We start from the raw sequence: 17331 nt of genomic DNA on the forward strand, positions 1-17331 counted from the left end.
TCTAACTGTGTTTGCTTCTCATAAATCTGACCACAAATCAGACCAAAAAGCCAGAAAATTGGAAACAAAACAACAAGCCAAACCAAACATTATGGTGAACTTAAGCCAGGGTTCAAAACATAGCAGCAGTCTGAGGTGAAGCTTACGGCATGGAGGAGTTTTTCACCATGTGGTGGGAAAGCCTGTTTCCTATGGAGCTCACGTACATTATGTTTGTCATGTTAACATTGTTGAGGGGTTAATGCACTGAAGAGCAATTCAAGAGGAGGTTAGAACTGGTGGCTGCTTCAGCGTGCATGGTTACTCATTGTAGGTCTGCGCTGTGTGTTATTGTATTCGTCACTAATGGGCTCAAAGATGGGAACTCAAACAGTGATGTTGATGTTGTCTCAGGCAGAAAAGGTCTTTTTTCCTTTCAGACTGAGAGGTGCATTTTCCAGTCATCAGTCACACAGTACGGACAGTAATGATTCTACCTGAAGTCAATTTTTTACAATCCAAGGATATTGCTGTAATTAATTATCAAAATTTGGTAAAGGAAATTTCAAACATGTCATATACATATATTCTCTTTTACTAATAATAATGTCCAGCCTTTGTGCAGAGAAAGCAAGACTCCCACATCAAACGTTTGATAATCATTCATTTATAGACGCGCATAGAGAGGCTTCATGTTGAAATGCCGAACATGAATTGTTACCACAAGTTGAGCAAACCTGTCGCCAGGTAAGACTGTCTATACTATTCATCAGTCTCATGTTAAAGAAATATGCTGAATGAGCACAACTTTTTGACTCCACTTTTAAAATGATGTGTCTGTTCCGCAGACAGAAGCAAGCGTCTCCTCTATTGACAGCTTGTGTGTGAAGTTGTGCCTTCTTTTTCATGCTTGGTCACCATGGTTACTGACTATTTCTGGTGTGGATGCATTCAAGTGAATATTTTGACACTTGTAAAGCAACAGTTGTGTTAGAATGTGTTCTAAGTTACTCAAAAGTGTTATTCTTTGTGCAGCTGTCAGTCTCATGGGGTTTCATATCTGTTTCGTTAGATTACTGTTGGCAGCAACAATAGCAACAATTGCAGCATGAGTAAAAGTGTTCATCCAGTTGATAAAGTCCTGTTCGTGTTCTATAAAGACTGTCTAAATCTGTGATAGAAATTAATTTAGTAATTTCATCATTGCCTAAACCAATTTAAGCTTGGCACTGTATTATTCAATTGTACAACTTCCAACATTGTATTGAACACCTCTTCTACACATATATGCTCGCAGTCCGCTTTACAGATGAAATGTTATCATCTTGCAGAAAGTGTCGTAATACTTGCCACAGAATACTTCATGCATCCATAAAATAAATAAATAATTAAATAAAAGTGTGCTGGATGCTTTGCTCTGGAATATCCATGCAAAGCCATGGTAAACTTCGCTAACTTTACCTGGAAGGGTTTGTACTGAATGACATTTTGATTTGTGACTTTTGAAGGAGTTCCAGACAGAAGTGTTTGATGGACGAGGTTTTTGCTTTGTGTGTTTCTTTTGTTCGAGCACCATTTGCATCTACGCTCAGGGAAAGATAAGTTGAACTGGAGCGTGAAGCAATCTGTTGTTGTTTTCATGGCAGTTTACCAAATGACTCTGTGATTACTGCCACCTTGTGGTGGTAGTAACACACTACTACCAGTGGCCGTTAAAATATAATAGCTCTACAGCAACAAATTTATACGTAGTTATAATTTCTATAGCATTATAGATCAGTTACTCTTTGAATTGCCCATCCCTTCTTCCCTCACTAATGGGTTTTTAAAGAGATTATGTTTATCTGTGTAGATTATATTGGTAATTATTCAGGAAATCCCAACTTCTTCTCACTTTCTATAGTCCTTATATGTTACAGTTAGATAAAGGTTGTGGGCATGGCAAAAGAGATGGTTACGAACATCGTAAGGTTTTTAACTTCTTTATGTGCTCATAAATAAATAGAAAATTGAAATTTTTCACAAATTGAAGTTTTTCACACAAGAAAATGGTTTTCTTTTGGTGCCAAGAAATTCTGTTGCGTCAGATCCTTTAGTTTGGGTTTGGTCACCATGAAATCTTGAGTTGATTACAACTATTTCTCAGGGCTCTGGCTCAGTTTCATAGGGTTGGTTGAAGTGATGCTACATTAGTTAAGTTAGTTTTCATCCGGTCAACAAGACTTAACAGAGACAAAATATTTGCTCATAGAACAAGATTCGGTATGTTGACCTAACCCTTATTTTTAGGAGGACACAACAGCATTAAGTTTATTAAGTTGTTACATATTTTTCAGTCCCTGCAGTTTAAATTGCCTGTATACAGAAATTTCACGTGAATTATGAGGACTAAACTGCCTGCAATGTATCATTAAGATTTTCTCATAATTCCTATTCAACCATCTCTGAATCAAACCATGAAAAAGTACAAGATCCACAAAACAAAGCGTCCATAAAACAAAATCCAGAATTAAAGTACTTTTTGTCCTAGCATTATTTAAAAACAGCTAATGAAAATACATCTCTTATACAGAACTGGTGGATAAAATGGCAGTTTGCATATACAAACTCTGGTTAGTTTGTATATGCAATAAACAGTACGGCAATGTTAGAGGTGGAAATTTACAAAACAAACCCAAAAAAATAAGAAAAACAAAAAAATATGTGAGGCACATGCGTGAGGCACACAAAAGCAAAGGTTTATATTCCAACTTTACTCCGACAACACAGGAGTGTAAATGACTGAAGTTGTAGTTCAGCTGTGTGAGAGATCCTGTTGATGTGTCCTCAGTGAGCTTTGGCCACTGTTCCTTTCTGCTGATGCAGATTGCGTTACAAGCTGTCATAATTTTCCAGACCATTGACCTTTGCCACATTACATAACATGCAACATAGCATTTTGCTGAACCAAAAAAACAGGCAAATTCTGTTTTGGCCTCATCTGAACTTTGAGTGCTGTCTAATTCCCACACATGTTTACTATTTGACTTTGTTTAAATGTTTTTTTATTTGTATCCTGATACATTAAATTAATTTGACACTTGAGTAAGCTCTTGGTTCTATCTGCAACGTTGCTTAATTGATAAACGTGCAAGAGGAATTTCTTCTTCTGGTCATAGTTATTGAAGCCTCAACAACAGAAATATGTCAACATTAGCGCTCTACGATGTGATTAAGATTTTTAAGATCAAGATTTAGACTTTATCATCATGACGACATGTAAATACACAAAATTACTCCTCCACATTTAACCCATCCAGGTTGGCACCTGTTCAACACACACATGGTCACACACTCATACAGACACATGCCATACCTTCTGGTTATTGGACGACCCATTCTAACCACTGAGCCTCCCATTTTAAGATTAGAACTGGTATTCACAAATGTTCAGAGTAATGACCAGAAAGATATCACGTACACACACGAGAGCAGAGATTTTAACAGAGATTAAATAAACAAATATACTTTTTTGTCCTTGAGGAAAGTTTGGGCTAGAAAACCATTACATTCCCCCTGAAACAAGTGTAAAACTTTCCCAGCATGCAATGCTCAATACAACTTTTAGAAAGCGTCTTAAAGTTGAATTAGGTGAAAAGTGAAGACAGAAAAGCAGAAGTGAAATGTCTCCGTTCCTGGATTCATATGCAGCAACACTCTGCTGCAGTTCTGTCCAAAGTAATTCAATTACCTCCTGTTGATACGAAGGATCTTTACCCAAGAATGTGTGATGTAGAATGTCCAGGCCAGTTTGTTTGGTTTCTCTGCTTGATCTTTCACAACTTTTTATGAAACCGCCTCTTTATCATAGCTTCGTGTATCGTTTGCTGACAAGATGAGAATGTTTCTGATGCTTCAGAGTGAGAAAATGATGAGTGGTTTAATATACAATTGAGCTGTTTGGTCTAGTGGTGACTAATGTGGGTTACTCACCCCTTTGAGAAGCTCACAATATAGAGTGAATGGAGTGAAAAATAAGACAAAACAATATCTTTCTTCCCAAAGTTTGAGATATTTTTGAGATGGATGAGGCAAAATACTCTTTGAATCACTTTTTTTTCATTGTTGACACTCAGAAATACTGAGAGTCACTCATTTAATCTTCAACAATAAAATGTATCTTAGACGCTTACAAAAACATACTAATTTAACCCTCTACCATCTGGTAGAGCACATAATTCACTGACTATACCTTATCAAAGATTAGAGGAGGTGAACCTACCTCAACCATCTCTAAAAATACTTTTTTTAGCCAAATTCGTGCAGAAGTTCAAGGGTTAATATAAGATTATTATTCAAATACTGAGGCACCAACTTTAAGAGATTGTGAGCTGATAAAGTTGAGAGGAAAGACAATTATAGACAGTTCTAATATAGAGATCTGTTAAAATGTTTTCTAGTCTTTTATTTTTAATCATTTGAGCATGTATTGAAAGAAAATCCTTTTTTCAAAAGAGAAGAAAAAGCTTTTTGATGGGGCTGTTTACTCAAATAGACCACAGCATCGCTGCATCATACATATCTCGGTCAATAACTCAGTTTCTCTCCTGTGCATGTAAACAGAAGGTTAAATAAAATGGCGAACTCCAACTCGCCTGTGCATGTTAGTGTGCTCTGCGATACCAAAAGTCAAAGAAGAGGACAAGATTTCCAGCTGTTTCCTGCAGGAGTTGAACTTGAGTCACTCAGGTAAGTATTTGCAGCCATCACATGTCCCTTGTGTACCCTCTGATTAGCACTTATTTGTTGCTTGATAAAGGTAATGGTCAAATTTTTGGTCAAAAAAAGGATTAGTTTTATTTCGCATGTAGAAGATGAAAGTAATTGTGGTTATATGAAAACATAACTTGGCAACATGTTTCGCTGGTGTGAAATGCAATAGAAAATCATTTATATCCTTCTAAAATGAAGAGAACTGGAAGAATAAACCTCCAAATTTCACTCAAATGCAGATCTTAAACAATAATACCTTAATAAAAAAGCTTGAATGAAGCCTTCAGCCTTCACATTATACCCTACTGCCGATTATAAGCCAGTTTTAAGGACTTACTGTCCAACTTTCCAGAGAATTTACTTCTGTGAATTACATACAATGTTCGATTTCATTACAAACCATACACAAATAAGGACTGTCAAGTATTTGAGTCTGTGACAGCTTTTCTTTGCTTTAGGCTTGAGTCTGATCCTAAGAGGACAGAGGATGTGAACCCCGAAGAACTGGAAGTTGCTAGAAGGAACAGTCTTTCCTTTTCACTAGGGACCCGCACCAGGAGATTTCCCACGCTTGCGATATTATGTTGCTGTTACATCCCTTGACTCTTATCTCCCTGTTCTCGCCCACTCATCTAATATGGTTACCACGAAACATCTTGTCTCTCTCCACTCCTTCCTTCATATTTTAGTTCTTAATTATTACGTTTCACCTCTCCTTTTCGGGGTTTAACAAATACTGTATGACAAGCTACTGTTTCTTTTTGACAAATGTGGAGTGGAAAGAGAAGGTTTCAGCATTTGTGAAAAATGATTTTCTTCATCTAAACTGTGAAATGATGTTTGCCCTTCTGGTGTTGTTTTACAACCCAGAGTATAGAATATCTAATGGACTGTCTAATGATAATTACATGATTTAGTGATGCAGGTGGCACAAAATCAATCAGTTATCGGAGATGTTTTAATAGGGATTAAGAACAATTTAAAAATTATTTAAACATTGAGATGGGAGGGAAACATGAAGAGAGTAAGAGAAAACTCCTTGGAGGTCTGGGCCACACTGAGGTGCGTATGCACAGCACATGTCCAGCCCTGGGGGAGACAAAGAGGAATGTGCCCACTGTGTTATCAACTCCAGATTTGCTTCTTCATGGCCATCAAGGGGGTCGTGTAGCTGTCTTGATGATACATATGGGATTTTGTGTGTTTGCAGTACCTATTTTAATCTTAAGGCCACTGAGATCAGTACAAGCTATACGAAAATGATCATGGCCGACCTAAGGATGGACATTACATGCACATGAGTATGCTGGCTGTTAATAGTCAGGCTGCAACCAACATTCAGGCACGGTGCACATGTCCCCTGTGTTTTCTTTAATGTCTGTTTCTTCTCTTCACACATATAATCTTTATCCTTTTCATTTCATTTAGGACATGATTAATGAGAACGCCAGTGAAATTGTGCATACTTTGAGCACGCAATTTAAGTTGATATTTTTAGTCTGTTTTAGTCTATCCTACACCTCTGCTCAATATATTACCCATTCTCTTTTGATACACAGTTAAAGGTAAGAAATATAGGACAAACAGACAAATTAGGGCAGTGTGTTAAGTTTGTTGTGCAGTTTTTACTGCCCCCCAGTGGATACAGGGGAACCTGTTTTATGGAAGTAAGCCCCTCTTTATTGATAGACTTGCTAACTTGTGAACATAAATGTGCAAAGCTAATATTTATTGTATATTCCCTTGTTTGGCAACATTTTTATCTTTATTATGAGACACATTTTTAAAAGCTAAAATTTGTGATAAAAGAAAAAAAGTGTTAAATAAATTAATTAAATAGGCAAATACAACTAATGCAAACGGTGTATTATACTTTTATAGCTTAAATGGGAACTCCAGTATTTTTAAACCTAGACCTTATTTCTGGCATGAAATACGTTCATCTACTCACCGAGAACAGTTTGGTGAAAGTCGGTGTCCTTCGGAAGATATTCAGATTCCTCGAGATCCATATAAAGGAGTGAACGGGGCTTAGACGATGCAGCCTCTAAATAAGGCATTATCTGTCTTTATTTCAATCTAGGTTAAAAGATATCGGAGTTCCCCTTCAAATCCTTACATATGAGCTAATACCGGCTTTATCAAATGCAGATTTTATAACCTCAATATCGAAGACATTTTTCTCCCTCATAATGTTTAAGTGTCAAAAAGCAAAATGTTTGGTAAAAAGACTGCTATCAATTAAAACACTCTCTGTCACACAGGTAATGTTACATGACAATTTTATCTGGAAAACTGGAGCATCAAACAACAATGTTTAAAGGGGAAATCCTATTTGATAAAGCGAGTGGTTTATTAATTGTTGTAATAACGATACAAACCACTAGAGGTCAGTGTGATTTCATATTTAAATAGACGCTACTGCTGCGGGAGGGACAACCCTTTACAAAGCGTGTTATGTACTTTAACTTATAGCTGTGTGAAATCCTGCATCATACAAAATGCCAGATTTAGTTACTGTGAACACAGGACTCTTGTATTATTCTTTTTGATCATATGGTACAGAAAAGCTCACAAGTACGACAATACTGTAATAATCATAATTTCAGAGGCTAGTCATAACCTCATGCTATAGTGTCAGTTTTCTGGAGGAGCTGGCTCAGCTGAGTGTTAGCTTGGAGCACAATGGATGCTATTTATAGGAATACAGTACATGCAGCAAAAGATGAAGGGTACAATTGTGTTCCATTCATTCCAGTCTTAACAGCATGTGAATTAAACTCTGAATTTTCATAATGTCTTTATTGTTAGACAAAATTATTTCATCACTTATTCATTAAGTGCTTGAATTACATTTTAATATTAATCTGACTAAGTGCTGTCTGACCAAATCTGTCTGAGACTGGTAATGTCCCAGATGTCTGTTTCCCCCCACCGACGACAGGAAAAGATTTTATACCAGGACTGCCCTGCTCGAGAGTTATTTTTAGTTGAAAAGAGATGAAATGGCATCTGTTCACATAGGATTTGTGGTCAGATTGAGGTTTAGTTCTTCTTAAAAGCAAGCAAATGCTTTGGTGAGTAGAGAGCTTTGTAAAAAATCAAGGGGCAGCCCAGTGTCACCACGGTCCACAACACAAAACCAAGTAATTGGTAATCTCTTTGGTTATATATACAGTTAGGGCAGGTCATGCCCTCCAGACATTATTGAAGAACTGAAAATGAGCTTTTTAATGTGTAACAAACATCGTGAAACAGTCTATATGTGCTTTGCATCATGCTAACGTGTCTCACTCACTTGATTCCACACATACTTCTTCAAAATCCTCACTTGGAAAAGCCAAGATACAGAAAAGCAAAGAAAAAAAAGACCTTAAGAAGCCTTTTGGATAAGAGCTGAAACAGCTTCAAGATCCAAGAAGGAGTCCAGTTGCCCTTATTCAAGTTCTTAGGACGGGGCAAAAAGTGCAATATGACAAATCATTGGTTGAATTCCACTCTAAAACAACATCAAAATGTGCAGAGAACATAGAGTTATATTTATTTGGACTCACCTTCCATCCATTTTATATACCCGGTTAATCCGTTTCAGGGTCGCAGGGGGGCTGGAGCCTATCTGAGCTGTTAGTGGGCGAGAGGAGGGCTACACCCTGGACAGGGCACACTAATAGTATCTAATTTGATGTTTCTGAACAATATTCAAGCTTGAGCTTCATCAACTCCTCCTTGCTAATTTATCAGCTGTTCTTTTTTGCAAATAGTTAGATGATCTTGGAGTTTAACATTTCACTGTACATTAAATAGCTTCATTTGGCATTACAAACTAAATTAAATCATTTTGCTGACCCCTACATTGGTTATTTCTTATTAAGTGTCTGAACTAACTGAAGCCAGTATCACTATTGGTCATTGCTGTGTGTGGATCTAGATAAAAATGTCAAAGGGTTAATATGGAAAAGGAGGCAGTATTATGAGATGTACATATGGATCAGACCTGTGGACCAGCTGTTGTCCACCAAATAATGGCTCCACTCTACACTGATGACATCTGAATACACAAACTTGACATTCAGCCACATTTTGTGCTCTGCCTGTGGTCAAGATACACTGTACCAAAGAAATCATGATGGTAATAGATTACATTTTAATGAGAGCAAATTATATAAGCAGCATCAGCGTTGTAGTCACAAGCATTATTATCTAACTACCGGCTGTGGAGAGCTTTGTATTATCCCTCTGTTATGACTTGTGTCCGCTTGTTTGGTTGGCAAGCAGCAGCTGTTGTGTTTTAGTCAGGTAGCAACTTCCCTGCAATTTATTATCTGATGTTGATGACACGGGCAAACAGTATCTAAGGTATTAACAAAGTTTTACGGCTCTTCCTATTACGTTCATGCTGTCACATCACCTCTCGTGCTTCCTGTTTGCCAGAAAGCTCTCTCATTCATTGGATGCTGGACAGAAAGCCCAGAGCAGGATTCTTTATGACACCGAGTAGAGGCGTTTCCAAGGTGAACAACAGTTTTGTTCATCTACAGAATGAGTCATAAAGATGATAAATACCGTATGTCATTGTCATTTGTAGATTCAATAAGATCACACAAGCTGTCTCTGTGTATTTGTACAAATTACGTACAAACCTGTTTGTATTAAATGTTTCATCTGTGTCACTAGGGTAAATGAGATCCTAAAGATAGCCACGATGAGGCCGAAAAGCATCATTAACTGGTTTATCGATCAGACTACTGTGTTGCAACTAAATATGTAGCTCTGCTAAGCAACTAATCTTATTGATTTTGTTCAATGAGGACAATAAAGTTATGCATTTCCACACTTTATTTTTCAAATATTTCAACTGATTTTCTTGTAGGTAAAAAAGACAATCATATAAATATCATATACATTAAATAGCACATTTTCTTCTTTGTTTGGTAAAAATGTAACAATAATAAAAAATAAATACAAGTACTCCACAGGTCTGGTAAACATAGAAGTGTACAACTTTGACAGAACATTTCACATCACAACTAAAAAAAAGTTTGCCTAATGGCAAATGAAAGTGCTTTTCCCACTTCTGCTCTTCTTCTTTGTGATTGTCAGTCTGTTTATCTTTCTCATGACCTCACCCTCCTAACTCCATGCGGACTGGCCCGTCAGTCGACTTTACGACAGCAGCCTTCAACTCTGCAGCCTCCCCTCGTCTTCAAAGAGACGGCCTCTGCAGTACAGGGCCATCCTCTGCGGCTTTCATTGTTGCAACCTCTGCGTCGGCTTCACAATGCCATGCCTTTTTTTGCATTCTCACATTTTCAGGTGACTAACAGTCCCTCTTAAGCTCACGGAGAGATTTCACACCTTTTTTTCTTGCTGTGACTGCTTGGTGGCCTTGGTGCTTGGTTTGGCTTGGCATACTAAATCTCTGTAGGCTGGAGAGCGGAGGAAGCGAGGGTAGCAATCTTTGGCCATTAGCATGTAGATCTTGTACTGTGCTTGATCAAAAGTAGAAGGTGACGGGGCTTGCATGTTGGCTTTGGTGATGTCACGGGTTTCATGGTCAATATTTATCTTGAAAAAGAAAGAAAGGGGCACAAAGTTAGACTGAGTTTCATTTAAGATTTTGAGAAGAATCTTAGCCATGAGAATTTTTTTCTTAGCTGTGAGATTTGGTGCCTCCTTACCTCTCGAGGAGCTTCACTGCCGATGAATTCATCATAGATCTTCTGGGCTTTAGCAGGCAGTTTGGCAGCACACTTGGTTCTCCTGTAATCCTCACAGGCAAAGTAGAAAGCAATGTTCTCCTCGCTGAACTCTGTTATGAGGAAGGTTGTGAAGGCACACAGTCCATCTGTAAAGAGACAAAAATGTGATTACTAATTATACACAATGGGTCTAGATGCTGCATAACTGTGTGTGCGTGCGTGTGCAAGCACAATTTACTGGAAATTCAACACACTTCTTTCAGTTTGACAAATGCACAGATCTGAAGGTTTACTTACATTTGCTGCACAGGAGTTTTTCAAAGGACTCTTTCCACCTAAGACATTCCTCCAGGGTTGGCCTGAAAATAGGAGAAGCATGTTTAGATGTAACCTAAAATTATATCAAACACTGAACTATAATCTCGTCTTGCTGCTGCTGTACTCACTTATTCTTTCCTATCTTGGAACAGGATAGAGTCCAGCTGGGTTTCTGTAAAATGCTTCCCAGCCTTGCTTTCAGCTCCTTGGCCCTGAGAAATAATGAAAACAGCTTAGATACATTTTTCAAATGATCTTACTTGCATATCCACAGAAAAGCCTATGCAGGTTGAAAGACTTTAGCTTTTCAAAGGCTTACAGACAGATGTAAGGCTGCCTCTATATCATATGATCCATATCTGAAAACATCACTCTTTGCATGAAGCAGGATGTACCTTTCCAAGCAGCAGGTAGGCAGTGATGCAAGTCCTTTACACATAGCAGCAGGTTGGAGCTGATGCGGGTGGTGTCTCGAACAGGTGGTGCTTAAGTATCCGTTTAGTAAAGCTCAGTCAGCAGCTCAGTTGTCTGTGCCTGAACGGAGTCGGAGCAGAAGCTTTATAGTCATGCCGCCCCCCTGCCTCTGACGCGCTATCAGCCCTGTGAACCAATAAAAGGGAAGCAGAGAGACCCACAGTGAGAAACACTCGCATGCACACACAAACACTCAGACTTAGAAAATAGGAGAGGATACACAAGGACAAAGCTGGGAAATTACACGACAAAACATCCAATGTTTTCACCCTTCTCTTTCAAACTAATACTGTATGTCAATACAGAGTGTTTTTCTTTGCAGATAAACTATAGTAATCTCTCAGTAAAAACATTTTTTTCAGTTCTAGATGTACATATATGCTTTTACATATTTATACCACTAAAAAGGTATAAATCTCATACTATTCATAAACCTTTTCACATGTGTTGAGTTCCCAAATTCAATCACCTACTGAATGTGACTCAAGTGGCTCCTTTTTTAAAATATTATTCATGAAACTGAATCTTTAGCAGCTTTTAGGTAGCTTAGTTTGGGACAGTGGCTGGAACGGATTACATTGTTGGCATGAACTGCACTTTTTATATAAACGAATAAGTCATCACGGACCAGTGGAAGGAATCTGGAATCATATAGGGAGAGTTTAGGGTGTCCTGTACTACAGTATGTTTATGTAAGGGTCATCATTCAGAAATACAGTTACAGTACAGTTTATACCAAAACTAACATTTTATGATTGAGCCATTTCATCAGAGTCAACAAGAATTTACACACAGTGAAGATGTATTTTTATTCAGGAGGTTTATTACGATCCTATGACTACCAACCACAGTCTGTGCCGCCTGTATATGTATGCATCTAGTTATGTTTATAAGCAAGAAACATGCCTATAAATGATATTTGTTTACCAGATGAGAATGCCTGGTGAGCAAATATCATGCCTCTGTTTCCATTACAAAAATATCTTTGTTTTCATTTTCTTTGCGACACGTCACACAGAGTAAGAAATCAATATAAAAGGCAGTGAAGGATATTCATATAGGCCTGTATTGATTTCCCGCTAAACATAGGCCCTATGACTAAAAGGAATGGTGAAACTATGATGGTATAGCCAATAGCAACACAATTTTTTTTCTTAGTTAAATAAATATCTGCAGAATACACAATGATGCCTCAAGCAAAACAGGTGGCAGTTGCTAAAACATTACCTGTTAAACTGAACAAAAATGACTTGGTAATATTTATATAAAGCACACATGACTGAATATAGCAGACAGTGAAACACAGGATTATCCCCTGCTGCTAACTACTGATATAATCAAATAATAAAGATTAAACTATATTACAAGCTGTCAAAGGAGCTATAATGTCAATGAAAAGTACATTTACAAGAATTAAGGAGGAGACACACTGGCTTTGATGAACATTTAGTATCAGCCCGTTGCTTCTTTAGAGCTCTTTAATGCCTGGTTTATCATTCTTTAGTGTTAAAGACAATCACATTTATGATGTTCATGGGCCCTGGTGAAGGTATTCATGCCCAATAATGAAAATACTGTGGTAACAACAATTATTGTCTGTGTTTGAAAAACATTACTGAAAGCAGACAGGATGCACATCCAGCCGCTGCACACAATATAGCTTAATTGAGACGGTTTACCACTGTTTACTGCAAAATACAGAGTACTTTACCCGGAACAATTAGGTTTAATCTCTATGGGGTGGACTAAACTGGCAAAGGCTTCAATATAACATATTCATTCACATGTAGAATTTCTGTGTAGGAAGCAGAATGATTCATTTAAAGAGAACATTTTTACTGAAGGAAGCACTTTAGATGCCACATCACTGTTTAAAAAAACAGTATCTAAAAAAAGTGATAAAAGAATTATAATACATATGTCAAATTTAACGCGATAACGTATATATATATATCTATAGATCTGTGTGTGTGTGTATATATATATATGTATATGTGTATATATAATCTGTAAGGCTCATCACGAGGGTCATTTCAGATAGTGCTGACAAATTCAAAACTTAAAAAGTTAGGTTAAATCATTATAGTCCAGACTGAGGACTGTAAAGGCAAAAAAATACTGCCCATAACACAAAAGCACTGAACAGGGAAGCTCACATTGTACCAAGCCCAGGCACCGATGATTAGATTGCGTCAGCTAATGTTGTGGGGATGGCTTTGGCTGGGAAGAGAGATAGCTGCACGGAATTACCCAACCTGTCTAGATTCATTTTGGAGGATTTAATTGCAACATTTGTCACCTTAAGAGAACAAAGGTTTGCCTGTGGAGCCTGGGGGAAGCCGACTACCTACTCACCCACTTACCCTGTGACATCAGCATGTTCCCTTTATTCAGAGAGACAAAGGCAGAAACAATTGTAAGGGTGACAAAAAATTAAATAAGGATTGTGTAATATTGTTGAACAGCATGCTATGACCATGCCAAGGTTATAAATGACTATGAGAATATATCAAATATCACCTTTACTTTGGTTTTTGCTTTTAAATTTGTGTGTAATCAAGGTTACAAAACCGACAGGTTCAATATGTGGGACAGAGCTTTGAAAGGAAGCTTTAACATCTAAATTCTTTGAAATTCTTGCAGTGAATAGCAACACTGTCTTTTGTTGTTTGATCATTCACCATCTTGTGATGCATTTGGGTCGTTTTGAATTATTTCACACTTGCATATGACATTACCACAAAATAAGCCTTTCATAGCAGATTTGCTGTCTGATGAAAATAGCAATGCTCCCTCTGCCCTCTGTTTTAACTGGACTGAGGCTGTTATTATAACACCCCCTCAAGTGAGTTAACCGGTGATTTAGGATAGTTGTTTTATCTAATAAAAGGTCTTTATATAATAAAAAAGATGGGATGGGAGTAAACCTGTCAACTTCATTACAGACACATAAAATGTTCTCTTTTTTTGTTCATGGGTTTCGGAGCCTCCATGTGAAACATTGGAGCCAGTAAACACATGTTTCTGTAAAGATAACGTGAGCCTTACCCTTTTTTTAAAATACCTGTGATTATTGTAGAATCAATTTGACAGAGAAAGGACTTATGATGGGTAAACAGAGCTGAAAGATGATAAGAACAGGGTTACCTGTGTTAAAGCATGTTCAACATTGAATAAAGAAAATGTAATGACCACCTGAGGCAAAAATCACGCTGCATACATGTTATTCATTGCATTCACTCAAACAACAATGAAAGTTTTAGGTTTAAGTTATTTCTAGCTGGCGTGAATTAGCTCCTCTCTTGTGAAAGGCAGCATTGAGCTTGACTTGCCACCAGTGATTCTGTGTGATTCTCCAAACTGAGAGTGCTCTTTAAAAAAAATAAGAATAAAAATACTCCTATGAGAAATAAGATTTTTAATTAAAGTGATTACAGATTATACTGTTCTGTTATTTTTTAAATTGTCTCAGCTGTTTGATAGCTGTTGGCTTTGGGTTGGACGCAGCTATAACAGGGCCTTTATAACTTTTAGTTAGGTTCACTCAGAGTTATCTTTTAATAGATATACTGCTTGGAGTTAAGGCTTTGAACACAGCAGTATTTATTTTGTGTAAAAATGTTAGCCCAGTCATGTTGTGAGGAAGGTCTTAGTCATTTCTCTTCTCAAAATAGTGCAAAAGACCTTAAGAGATGAGGTAGCTGTGTGTTTGCCGGAATAATACCCTTATTCAAAGCTGTTTGTTCAAAGCTGTGAGGCCAAAACATTAAATGGAGGGATTTAGAAGCCCATGGCTCAGCCCTTAAATCAGCTGCCTTCCTGGATGCAGTGTTCTTGATGCCTGTTTGACATATGAAAGATACTTACAAGTTTTAACAGTTGAAAAAATCCAGAGCTTCTTTCATCTCACGTCTTTTTTACGGCTGCTTTCGTTTTAAACTGTTTACTTTCACTACCACTTGCTGTATGTTTAGGTCTAAGAACCTAAGGTTTAGGTTTTAAAACTATTTTAGGCTTAGAAATGCATCATAGCTTACTTTAAAATAGACTCTCTAATTATGTCGACCACATGTTACTGATCTACTTCGCCTAACATGCTGCAGCCACAGAGGATAAAGCTCACTGTAATACATTATTCTGTAAGCATGAATATCGTATTTTTTGTTTTGTGTCGCTCATGTGTTACCATGAGACCAGGCTGGGCTTAAAGGACATATTATTTTTTCAAGTTTTCAAAATGGCACAATGAGAAAAAAAAAAATCTTAAATGTGTCAAATTAGACTCGCGAATGGCACCAAGGCAGAACAATCCTGATAAACTCGGACTGACATTTACCTGAACAAATGCATTTCAGACAAAAGGTCGCATCTTACTCCAAGCTTCACTTCAATTCTGGAAAAAAGTCTTGGCTGGGGCCAGTTTAGGACACATAAATCTTGTGGCCTTACCTAAACCAGAATCCATATCTCTTTAAGGCTTTTTACCTCATGCAACCTAACATTTGATATCCTTTATCCTCACTGGCTGTCCATCTCGAGCCTCTCAGTTTCATTTTGGCTCAGCTCTCCCCAACAATAAGCTAATTTTCAACTCAGTGGGCTCCTTTCACAGTTCACTCTCATGTGGCTCCTGTTGCGAAGATGAGAAGGTTGGTTTGGGATCATCCTCTCATTAGGGGATGCTCTTATGGTGTCTCCCCCCAACTTCTGCTGCCAAAGAGAAAACAACAAATAAGAGGAAGTCGCTGATTTTATTACTTTCTCCACCTCACATGACACACAAAACATAATCTGTAGGCACTGATTCAAAGTTTTTCACCCAGATTGTTGAGTACGTTTCTTTTTATTTATGAATCCCCCTAACTAAGCAGTATCAAAAGACTGCTACAGCAGTTTTGAAACTGTTTGAAACGGAAACTGGCTAATTCAGAAAAATGGTTTTCATTCTCATGAAAACACAATCACATGCTGTTTGAAGTAATGCAATAATGCAGAAGATTATTAACATTTTTGTTTGAGACCTACGACAGACAACAGAGTATCTGGGCTCTCCAATGAAACCCAGTATCATGAGTCTAAAACACTCATAAAATTAAATTCACACATTTATGGCCTTAGAGAGAACGACAAATCACAAATGGGATTGATTCCTGTTAAAAAGACTCACACTGTCCATACAAGGATGTTCAATAGATTAATAATAATAATCCATTTTATTTGTATTGCACTTTATATTTAAAAATCTCAAAGTGCTATATAAAAGATATTTTAGCAGTAAGCTTTCTTAAAAAGGTGAGTTTCTCGGTCACGTTTAAAAGCCTCTGCAGCCTGTGGGGCCCTCAGATGGTCTGGGAGGGTGTTCCACAGCCTCGGAGCTGCAGGGGAAAAGGCCCGACCGCCCATAGAGCGGAGCTTGGTTCTGGATATTTGGAGGGTGTAGAACGGAGGGCGCATGAGGAGGTCTGGAGGGTGAGTAGGTCTTTTAGGTATTGGGGGGCATGTCCGTAAATGGATTGATGAGTGAGGATGAGCTTGTACTCAATTCTGAGTGGGATGGGGAGCCAGTGTAATGATTTTAGGGGTGATGTGGTCGTATTGTGGATTGTGGTGAAAAAACAAGGAGATTGTCAAAAAATGGTCCCTTACATGATGCACAAATCATTTGATTTTATTGTTATGCTTGAAGTACCCGGATGATTTGTTTTGGAAAAGGAAAAGATCTCGGTTTGCTTAAAATATAAACTCATAATAAAGTCTGCTGCTTGTTGGAACATTATGTTGTACATTACCAGATTAAACACTCCTACTCAATTTAAAAACACAATAAAAGAAAGCTTCTGCTTTCCATAAAGAACATGGCAGCACAGCTTAGGTTCGGAAAAGTTTAATCTGAACAAACTGCAAGATTGCTGGTCTCGTTTATTGTATGCTTTATTCTAACATTCATATCTAAGAGGTACATGCAAGTATAAACCAGTAAAATGCAACCCATTCCAAAAGAGTCCCAGCTACAGTCTCTTGAAAAATTCCGCCCAGTGCCATGGTAAATGATTTAATTACTCATCACAGAGTAAGCCGGGGAAAGAAGATTTGTGCTCTACAAGTTTAG

General features: G+C 37.6%; 1 protein-coding gene across 1 annotated transcript; it reads right to left on the reverse strand.

The window, feature by feature from the left end:
- Positions 1–9561: 9561 nt before the first annotated feature.
- rgs16 (regulator of G protein signaling 16) lies at positions 9562–11289 on the reverse strand. Its single transcript, XM_072388650.1, has 5 exons — positions 11144–11289; positions 10877–10960; positions 10728–10789; positions 10410–10576; positions 9562–10296 (listed from the first exon to the last, which is right to left on the reverse strand). Exons 1-5 carry the CDS (start codon positions 11185–11187, stop codon positions 10081–10083), a joined length of 573 nt encoding a protein of 190 aa, XP_072244751.1. The 5' UTR covers positions 11188–11289; the 3' UTR covers positions 9562–10080.
- Between the last annotated feature and the right edge of the window lie 6042 nt (positions 11290–17331).

The sequence above is a fragment of the Leuresthes tenuis genome, unplaced genomic scaffold (genome assembly GCF_036924035.1).
Source record: "Leuresthes tenuis unplaced genomic scaffold, fLeuTen1.0.hap1 SCAF_7, whole genome shotgun sequence".
In the NCBI taxonomy this organism is placed as follows: Eukaryota; Metazoa; Chordata; class Actinopteri; order Atheriniformes; family Atherinopsidae; genus Leuresthes; species Leuresthes tenuis.